This window comes from Gymnoscopelus microlampas, assembly GCF_963454915.1.
Source record: "Gymnoscopelus microlampas genome assembly, chromosome: 17".
Classification (NCBI taxonomy): Eukaryota; Metazoa; Chordata; class Actinopteri; order Myctophiformes; family Myctophidae; genus Gymnoscopelus; species Gymnoscopelus microlampas.
Window position 1 is genome coordinate 44,466,259 of NC_139954.1, and position 10,706 is coordinate 44,476,964.

Consider the following 10,706-nt stretch of genomic DNA (forward strand, 5'->3'; position numbering starts at 1 on the left):
GTCGTATATGACCCACCCCCCATATATTGGGACCCACCCCCCTCCCTCTCACATATTGATACAAAGACATTTAATGAAGCAGAACAGATGTGAACTTCTTTTTTCTTATTTATTAAAATAGTAACAAAAGAAACAAGTACATATGGTAAAGCAATCAAAAGTATGTACAGTCCATTATTTATAACAATGCAATGTGTTTCATCAGTGACCTATGAAGTGGTGCATACAAGACAACTGTCCAGATATAAATAAGTATGCTAATTTAAAAGTTGTCATTGTAACCTCAGTTTCTTGTTTCTTAAGTGTAGTTCTTATGTGGGCATGCTTCCTAAATGTTGTTTAAACCAGTGGTTCATGTCTAGGATTATCAAATCTAATACTTTGATAAGCTGGTGTACCAAACCTTTCTCAGTTGATCCTATAAGGTAATGTTTTAATGTAGAATGCATTTTTGTATTGTGCATAATGAGCTTATTTGACTACAGTAGCAATTTCAAACCCTGAACACATGAAACTAGTATTTTTTATAATACATTTTATTCATGATAGAACCTTAACAGTGAGTTACACAGTGCTTTGCATCAATGAAAGAGTTGAAATTGTACCGTTTTAAGCATTAAATAGACAATCAGTGCATCTATTAATTAAAAGCTAGTGTGCAAAAAATGATTCGAAGATGAAACACATTTCACATCCATAACATGCACAGGCAGATCATGTCTACTGTTGGACACTAGATGGCGTCAAAACAGCAGTTTTTCAGGCCAAGGACCCCATAGCTTTTGATCGATTGAATATTTTATTAGACAGAAATATAAAAACAGCACGAGTACAGTCAAACACTTTGTCTATAAGACAAACACCAAAAAATGCCTTGCGGCCTTGTTTCCATTGGGGTCCTAGTAAGCTGAGAGAGATGAAGCAGGAGCCCCAATCACATAATATACTTTGTGTTGTATATTCAACTTTTTCATAGATTTTATAGATGGCTTCATATAGACTTGTTTGAGAGCACTAAATTAATGTTTGTTTGTTTCTACATAGGGTTCAAGTGGTTCATTGATTTCGACTTCATACTCAACACAGCACTTCCTTGGGTCCTCAACAACACACTGCTTAAGTCGATTTAATATATGGTTCTAGAGAGACAGACACGCTGTACATACATAAAAAAATGACTGTAACTTTATAGAAATCTAGCTGGAAAATGATTTGTTAAAGGTAGGGTAAGTGATTTGCGTTGCTTAAAATAAGTGTTAAATAGCATATTCTGATAGTACTCATTGCTATAGAGTGTGTGTTCAGTAAAAGGAGTCTCCTTGTCTCTCCACCTTTTTATAAAACAGAAAATGCATTTTCGTTTCAGTTTCAGTTTCATTTCCAATTTTATCCAATCAGGACAGAGAACTCAGTCAGGATACAGATTAAACAAGTGAAATTGGAAGTGTTGACACTAAGAAATAAGCAGGCAAAATTGGAACTGGAACACTATACAAATTAAGCCTAAAAATGGGTACTTTCTCCTGATTGGCTGAGATTTCGACACCTACCGAAAAATGTATTTTCTGTTTATTAAAGAGCTGGAGAGACGGCCTTTTAACAAAATACTTTTTGTTTTAACCAAAAAATATCACTTACCCTACCTTTAAAGTTCTATAAAAATGACATGGAATTGGATTGAAAAGAATAATAGCATTTTGTGACACTGTTTGTTTCTCTGTGAATAACTCTAGTTCCGTTTTCCAGAAGAAAAGGGAACAAAACATTTCCCGTTTCCTGGATGGGGGAAGTACAGAGTCAATTCTGAATTCTGTGGTATTCATTCATGTAGATATGAGGTATAAGTAAGTAAGCCTTGCCGAGCCATATGGCCCATTGGGCTCCTGTTTCTGTGTGAGGCAGCTTGACGTACAATACACCGGACATGACGCTAGTATGTCCCAGGGACCCTAACCTTAACCCTAGATACTGAGTGCCAAGCAGGGAGGCATTGGGTCTTTGGTATGACCCGGACGGGGGATCGAACCCCAACTTCCCAATCTCAGGGCGGACACTCTGACCCAGTGGTTCTCAAACTTTATCTCATATTTTGTAACAGTGATTTGTTCGCTTATATATATTCAAAGATTTGCAAAATCATAGCGCGCTATAATCATAGCCAAAGTATAACACTATGGTTAAAGTGGTTAAAATTATTGTGACGCTAATTCATAATTTAGTAACTTATTGTAGCTAAAGTAGCTGGACCCCCCCCCCCCCAAGGACCCCTAGGGGAGAACCAATGCTCTAACCACAACACCACTAAGCTGATAGATATGAGATATGAGTACAATCAAATACTTGACTTTGGATGGTACAGTGAAGTATATAAAATGACTAGTGACTCGAATTTGCTATATCTACTTTTATTTTTCACTTTACATGATGTCATTTGTTGAGCACATTTCACCAAGGCACTTCAATGTACTTTACATAAAACATTAAGCAAAAGGAAAACATTATAACAAGGAGACTGGAGTTCAGTTAAAAAGAAAGAAACATAAACACGTATTTCTCTCTTCTACAATATTTTCAGGCGTGCTTTATTCATTAAAGGGCTTATTCCTCAGCTCAAACAGCTTCTGTGCCACCGTAACCAGTCTCTCCCTGTACTCCAGCTTGTTGTAGTTCAGCTCTGGAACTCCTCTGAAGCCGTAGATGGCGCCCCAACAGGCAGCAGCGATCACAGCTGTGGAGTCGCTGTCTCCACCGTGGAAGAACCCATGATCGGCCAGCTTCTCCCACGAGTCACCAGCGCATAGGAGAGCATCATAAGCTATCATGGGGGCATCGTGACCACTGGCACCGCCAGTGCTCTGGAAAGCAATCTCCCGGTAAAATGTTTCCCTTTCCTTCACGCCATAGCATTCTGGAAAGCGTGCTTGTTCAGCTTTCCCATCCAGGATTCCTCTCTTTGTCAGGTAGTTCTCCCAAGATTCCTTAAAGTAGGCCCTATAACATGGATCAGTGAATGCTGAATTTATTACTCTACCACTGACATTTAAATAAAACATCTGCTATTAATAACACACAAATAAGTAGAAACAGAGTTTCCCGACATCCAAAATATGAATAAAAAAACAATGTATAGACGATACATCTCTGCTGTCGGGCAGAAACCAAACAAATGTCCAAAATATTAACTTTATAGGAAATGAAAAAGAAACATGTTTTAGAACGACACAATATTGCCTCATCAAAGTTGGTATGGTGACTTTATATAGTGTCAGATACTTGAATGTGTTCTTATATATTATCATACCTTTACCCCAATACAGCTCAAGTGGAGTTAGGAGGCTTTTGACCAGTGAATGTGGCGATACAGTAGTTGTTTTGTCCAAGTAAACAAAGTCAGACAGAAAATTGGAGTGAATTGGAATTGGAGTTAGGTGGTTTGACCGACAGTTCGAGGATCCAATGGAGTTAGGTGGTTTAGTCAGAAGTGCCTTTTGATACTTTGCATTGGTTCAATATTTGTAAAAACCACACACGGACGTAAAGTGTGTTCAATAGCACTGATTTATTAAGTTGATTTCTGCCCGACAGCGACAATATAATTATTATTTTATCTTATTCTTCACACTCACCAGTTCTTGAGGTTCTCTTCTACACAGTGGCCTGCCTCTCTGATGTAGGCCTTGGCTTTCTCCAGGACCTCCATGAGGCCGTGGCCCCAGGCCTCCACAGGCGGGCTGCCCCTGACGGCGTAAGCCGTGAACAGTGCTGCAGCTAAGGCCCCCAGGTACCCGGTGGGGTGGTGGTGAGTAAGACGCCCGCTCTCAATACTCACTGCTACCAGGTGACGCTCCTGCTCTGGGTCAGGGAAGCGCAGGCCGATGCACATGGCACGCATGGCCGCCCCACAGCCTCCACCCCTGGGGTTGAAGGGCATCTTGTAGTTGTAGTCTCCTCTCTTCATTCTGTCCTCGAGATCCTCACAGGAAGACTCGCAGGTCACCCCTGGAGAAGGAGGAGATCAAAAATACATTTTCTTTCAAGATTAAATACACAATTTCTGTCACATGCTATTGCTATGATCTTGATTGATGTAAGATTTGTGAAGACGGGACTAGTCTCTAAAGTGCCGTCACAGAGACATTGTCAAAGTAAAATAATTAATTAATTTGCATAATTTGCATGCGTAACTTAAGCAATGGGGTGTAGTAGTATGTGTGGGGTGTAGTAGTAAGTATGCTTGTGACAAAAGAAAGAGCAAAAGGAAGTAAACCTAGTTATACGAACTACTCATGACTAACTGCAAACCATACTGCATTTATTTTCTGTTTCCATTTGTATGTATGTATGTATGTATGTATGTATGTATGTATGTATGTATGTATGTATGTATGTATGTATGTATGTATGTATGTATGTATGTATGTATGTATGTATGTATGTATGTATGTATGTATGTATGTATGTATGCAAAGTATAATTGTACAACATAGATATATGTGACAGTGACATATCACTTGCCATACATGCTGGTGTGATCAGGTATCTATTTGGTTCCATTAGCACATTTTCAGAGTTAAATTATCAGTGAGGATTTTACTATGCCCATTCTTGTTTCATATTCTGCAACAAACCTATTCTGCTGTGACAGATGTGACAGATTTAACACACAAAAAACTTCCAATTGAAGTAATGTACAGATACCTGCTGCACGTTCGTCCATGTCCGTCATACTGTTGACATATTTGACCACCAATTCCCGACACAGGTCCGGCAGGGTTGTCTTATCCTTGCCCTCAACCTCAATCAGCGCCTCCGCGGTGGCCAAGTGCATGATGGTATCATCGCTGAGCGGAAAGTCCTTGATATCCAGCTTAGCCAAACCACCTTTCGCTTTGACTTGCCGATGAATAGACTCCCCATTACTCTCAAACTCCCAGTCGCCTTGGTTGTAACCCAGGGCATCACCTGCACCGCTCAGAACCATGCTGGCCTCATACCTCTCCTTCAAGGGGATTTCAGTAGACATTATGACTCCTTAACGGAGGACATAAGAAAAGGAAAACATTTAATTTAGAATTATATTATATTTTAAATTGGCAAAACACTCAGAAACTTCAATGCATGATTTCACATGACTAATACTGTCAGGCCATAAACAATAGGCCTACTTTTTAGGAAGGGCAGTTATGCAAAAAGTACTACATTTTTTTACTTACGTAAAAGTATTAATATATTAATATTGCAATGTATACTCTGTTACAAGTAAAAGTCCGGTAATCAAAATGTACTTTAAAAAAGTACAACAATATTGGCATCAAAAAATAAGTGTGTATGTCCAGATGACAGCAAAGTGACAATTTAAGGACTTCTAAGACTTTTTTTTATACCTAAAAAAAAATGAAAGAATGAAAAAAGTCCATTACTGCATCAAAAGTAATCAACAAACTATAATTCCAGGCAGCAGATTCTTCGCACTGGGTGGCAGACTCACACCGGAAGTTTGGTGAAATGACATTGGAGTCTATGAAAGCCGGCTGGACAGCTTATGAACAAACACTATTTCTTAATGATTGAGACCTTTATAAAATTCTCGTCTCAGGAAAATAAAAGAAGACATATCACACATTGTTTTCTGCTGTGTTGCTTTTCGGTGTGTACACTGTATAATGTTATAGAGGTATCTAAAGAGCACAAAGTATGTTTCTGAACGGCCAAAGTATCGCGAGACTGTCCACCATTTCCTGTCCGGCAATCAAAGCTTGCGATATCTGCCGCTGTTTAGATGCCTCAATACAATTATGTACTGTGCACATTGAAAAGCAAGTGATTAGAAAACAACCTGTGATATGTCTTATTTTATATTCCTGAACCGATTATATGATAAAGGTTGCAATCGTTCAGAAATAATGTTTGTTCATGAGCTGGTCCAGCTGGCTCCATTCACTGCGATGTATTTCATCAAACCTCCGGTGCGAGGTTTGCCACCCATCCATGAGTGTCATGGCACATCCCCGGCGTCCAGCGTGTCCCTTCCTTTCATCAGCTTCCTTGCAGTGAGCACATCATGGTAAAGGCACACAATTGACAGGTGTGTTGTGGTTGGTGGGGGGCAATTAATGGCACTTGTTTGATTGTCAACATATCATATCTCAGTGCCGGCCGGCCCTGAGCAATTTGGTGCCCTTGGCAGGATTTTACTCAAGGCTATTTCACAGATAGAGAGAGATAGAGAAATGAAAAGCTAGTGTGCAAAAATGATTTAAAGATGAGACACATTTCACATCCATAACATGCACAGGCAGGTTATGTCTACTGTACTGTAGATGGCGTCAAAACAGCAGTTCTTCAGGCCAAGGACCCCTTAGCTGAGAGAGATGAAGCAGGGACCCCTATCACATATACATATATTTTTTATTGTGTTGTATATTCAACCTTTTCATAGATTTTGTAGATGGCTTCATACAGTATTGACTAGTTTGAGAGCACTGAATGAATGTTTGTTTGTTTGTTTATACATGCTAGGGTTCAAGTGGTTAATTGACTTTGACTTCATATTCAACACTGCACTTCCTTGGGTCCTCAACAATACACAGTTTAAGTAGATTTAATTTATGGTTCTAGAGAGACACTGTACATACATAAATGACGTCTGTAACTTTAAAGACATCTAGCTGTGAAATGATTTGTTAAAGCTCTATAAAAATGACATGGAATTGGATTGAAAAAAATGATCGCATTTTGTCTGACACTGTTTGTTTCTCTGTGCATAACTCTAGTTCTCGTTTCAGAAGAAAAGGGAACAAAACATTTCCCGTTTCCTGGATGGGGGAAGTACAGTTTTTAAGTGTCAATTCTATTCCAGATAGAGATGTTAACAATTGTAATGCAGGCATTCTGTGGTATTCATTCATGTAGATATGAGGTATAAGTATGTAAGCCTTGCCGAGCCATGTGGCCCAGCTTGATGAACAAGTACACCCCCTGCTGGACATGACGCTAGTGCGTCACAGGGATTTACCCCCAATCCAACCCTAGATGCTGAGTGCCAAGCAGGGAGGCATTGGGTCCCATTTTTATAGTCTTTGGTACAGTATGACCCGGCCAGGGGAACGAACCCCAACTTCCCTCAGTGGTTCTCAGACTTTTTCATGTGAAGGACCCCCAAAATGATACACATTTGGCAGCGGACTGATGGGAAAATATGGCACGTATATTATCAAGCATCCATCTAAAATGACTTTACCTTTTTTTGGGCCTCTATTATATTCAAATGTCACGATGCAAAAGAAATTCCCATAGTGCGACATCTCACCATATGAGAATATGATATATATCATATTGAGAAGATCAACCTGATCAACTAAAGCCCTGAATTGTGTAAAAGACAGAATGCATGGGTGGAAGGTAAATGTCAAACTGTCTGAACTTTAACTGTCAACTGTTGAACTTTCCCACCCGTTTCCACATCCTGTCTGCACCGTATGCATAGTGGTGTTTTTTACTAGAAAGCATGCACCCCTTAACCCTTGCTGTCTTGGCTCCACGTGTGCCCTAACAGACTTGAGAACACCCATGGCAACCACTTGGCACGCCTTATGACACTGGCGTGCATTTCTAAACTATCCAATCCAAACGTAGAATGCCCACCCTTTTTGGGGGATCACTCCTTAGTTTCCTGTAGTATAAAGAATCCAGCACATCCTGTTAAGAGCAGAATTCTCCACGAGCCCCACAGACATCAGTTGTAATGGAACAGCAGGAGCAACTGGATATGCTGGTTAAAACTCTGGGGACACAGGGTGGGTACAACAGGGGGATGCAGAGGCCTAGACAGGCCAGCCGGTACCAATGGTCTCCAGAGGGGCAGCCAATCTGTTCTTGTTGTAACCAGGCAGGACATATAGCTCGCTATTGTAAGAGAACTAGCCAGGAAAGTCAGGCTACAGTCGTTTCTGACAACAGGCAAGGCAGAGAGGAGACAGAGCAGCAAAAAAACTAGAACCCCCCAGTGTGAAGAGCCACATGTTGGAGGTGGGGGCAATGGTCTCAAATGTAAAGGACTCAGACCGTTCCATGGTATTTAATCAGATTGCTTCAACCTTACAGAAACAGAGTGTATACACAAGTGGGGTGCAGAGACCTGGGCAAGTTAATAGATACAGGTATTCTTCAGAGGAGCAGCCCTTTAGTTTTCAGTGTAACCAATCCAGACATATTGCTTATCTGTGTGATTCTAATGACCAAGGTAGCCAAGCTACACCTGACTCTGTGCCCACAGTTATTCCCCAAAAACTAGAGCACCAGTTGTTACTCGCACAAGAGGAGAGTGTGTCCCTGCAGGCGGAGATACGCTCGCTGAGGGAGAGGCTCAGGCACTTTGACTCGCAAGAGGGCACCAGTGCCGCCACCGCAGGCAAGAACCTGCTGCAGAGACAGATAAAACAACTTCAGGGGGAGAAGTGCAGATTGGAGAAGAGCAGAAACAGAACAGGGTGAACCAGCAGCAGGTGTCAAGGTTGCAATCCCAGGTGGAGGAGGAGCTCCAGCGGGCCCTGCAGGACAGCAAGACCGATGATGCCATCTCATTCTTATTGAAGAAAACCCTGGAGAGCGACTTTGAGAAGCGGCACAAGGTTTACTCCAGCTTCCAGAAGGAGAAAGGGGTCCTTGATGACCTGAGATGCAAAGCAGACGCCCCTCGAATCCTTATCATCTCCCCTGGTCAGGGGAACCAAGGGTGGCCCCACGTACAGAGTAAGAGTATGACAATGGGGAGGTCCTGTAGAAGTGGGTAATGGTTCTAATCCTTTTTTGTTTCATTTGGGAGTGAATCGTCGGGGTGACGATTCACTTGTGGGGGGGGGTGAATGTAGCCCCTAGAGGGTAGTAGAGTACAGGGTAACGTCCTGAGTGAGACGCATATTTAAGAGGGTTCTGAACAGGCAGCAAACAGGTCGATAATCTGTGGGTCCTCACAACACTGCCGGTAACGTGTTGTTGAGAGGGATGTTTGAGTGCTGAGTACTGACCTGTTAACCGGTAAGCCTGTTTGTTTGGTTCTGTTTTGTATCCTCACTTTTACTGTTGTATTTTGTATGGTCTACAATGAAATGTTTATATATTGTCAGGTCTGTTCCACGGTACTGTTGTCGTGCCGGTCCATTGTTTGGGGTGTGGCATTTAAACGTTTAAACAGAAGAAATGTGAGTATATGTATGTGCAAAGGTGAACAAGGGTTGATATATGTGCGTTGGTTTGTTTGTGTAACACTGTGTTTAACTTTCATGTATAATGTCATTGCTCAACAGATACAGGTGGAGACGGGGCCTGTTCTGTGGTGTGTGTGTGTGTGTGTGTGTGTGTGTGTGTGTGTGTGTGTGTGTGTGTGTGTGTGTGTGTGTGTGTGTGTGTGTGTGTGTGTGTGTGTGTGTGTGTGTGTGTGTGTGTGTGTGTGTGTGTGTGTGTGTGTGTGTGTGTGTGTGTGTATATAACCTGTTGAGAGGGAGGTTTTGCCTGTGTGACACCTGAGTATAAACTTAAGAGCTATATGGTAAGGTATTCCTTTTATTGGTTTGCCTATTGTAATGTACCTGTGACATTTTGTAGATGGCATTAGTGCATTTCATTATATTGTGTTGATGTTATATGATGTCATGCCATGTGCATATTATTAACTGACCAATGTGCTTTTGTCATTGATTGTAGATCCACCTTATGAACAAGTGGCACTTTAAGGACCGCTGTTCCTTTTCCCTTTGATTTATGTTTGATTTACTCTACTTTTTGTACCAGTCTTTTCCCTTTATATTTTCTCACAACACTTTTAACCATTTATATAGATGCAATTAAATGAAAATACCATTTTGTAAGCTTTTCCATAATAATACTTGCTATTTTTATAACCTACACTTATGTCTGCCTTACATTTATTTAGCGGGGTAACACCTGACTTGACTATACTAACTGTACACCAGGGGTAACCTTAGGGGTAACCTTAGGCACGGGTGCCAACATTGGCACAGGGGAGCAGGGTTCACTGGCACACTGGCATAAGTGTGTGATAGGGAGAGAGGATCTTTTAAAATACTTTTTTTTTTTAAAGTAATGATCCTTACATCCTGATGTATAAGAAAATATTATATCGACAATCAAAATCTGTTAGATCGGCACATCAAACAATGACACAAAGTTACAGAAAAGAGTGTAATCTCAGCAATAATAACGGTGAAACATATAACTAAACATAACTTACTGCTGGTCAATGAAGCACACAGGACCAAAAAGGAATGGTAGAAAGGAGTATAAATCAGAGAAAGTCTGTTGCGGTAAAACAAACACCTCAGTCACGGTAAAACAACTTGTCTTCAGAGTCACTTCTGATCACTAGGCTAATGATTGACAGCGCAGCCGCACCCGTCATTGAGTTGATAGGATAGCCTACTTCCTCTGTGTGTACTGTAGTGTAACAGCCTATAGAAATCTCTGTGAATGGGGCTATTCATGCAAAAGACTTGACAATGGTTAACCTAAAAAATCATTTCCTGATTTATTTTTTTCTTTATTTACCCAGGGTAGTAGCTGAGCACAAGTGCTCATTTTCAGCAACGCCCTGCACATAGAAACACACAGACAGACAGACACATTAAAACCTGGGAGCTGACTAGTACAACCACAGTCTTATACTGTTGGCCACTACGCAGCTCCACTGG

At 41.0% G+C, this 10,706-nt stretch overlaps 1 protein-coding gene across 2 annotated transcripts; it reads right to left on the reverse strand.

Annotated features, from left to right (window-relative positions):
- Positions 1–2,389: 2,389 nt before the first annotated feature.
- On the reverse strand, positions 2,390–10,377 carry LOC311065061 (ADP-ribosylhydrolase ARH1-like). 2 transcript variants are annotated; one of them, XM_084085257.1, is made up of 4 exons: positions 10,250–10,377; positions 4,699–5,031; positions 3,627–3,999; positions 2,390–2,991 (listed from the first exon to the last, which is right to left on the reverse strand). In XM_084085257.1, the coding sequence occupies exons 2-4, from the start codon at positions 5,021–5,023 to the stop codon at positions 2,583–2,585; spliced, it is 1,107 nt and encodes a 368-aa protein (XP_083941383.1). In that variant the 5' UTR covers positions 5,024–5,031; positions 10,250–10,377; the 3' UTR covers positions 2,390–2,582. The 2 variants fall into 2 exon arrangements, with proteins under 2 accessions (XP_083941383.1, XP_083941382.1); XM_084085256.1 differs by lacking the exon at positions 10,250–10,377 and having other exon boundaries at positions 4,699–5,034.
- Positions 10,378–10,706: the final 329 nt, after the last annotated feature.

Excerpts from the sequence above, each read along its gene's own strand:
- LOC311065061 (XM_084085257.1), bottom strand. The coding sequence starts at position 5,023 with ATGTCTACTGAAATCCCCTTGAAGGAGAGGTATGAGGCCAGCATGGTT. Across the intron at positions 4,000-4,698 it reads CATGGACGAACGTGCAGCAG|GGGTGACCTGCGAGTCTTCC; the intron begins GTATCTGTACAT and ends CTCCTTCTCCAG. Across the intron at positions 2,992-3,626 it reads GAAGAGAACCTCAAGAACTG|GGCCTACTTTAAGGAATCTT; the intron begins GTGAGTGTGAAG and ends TCCATGTTATAG.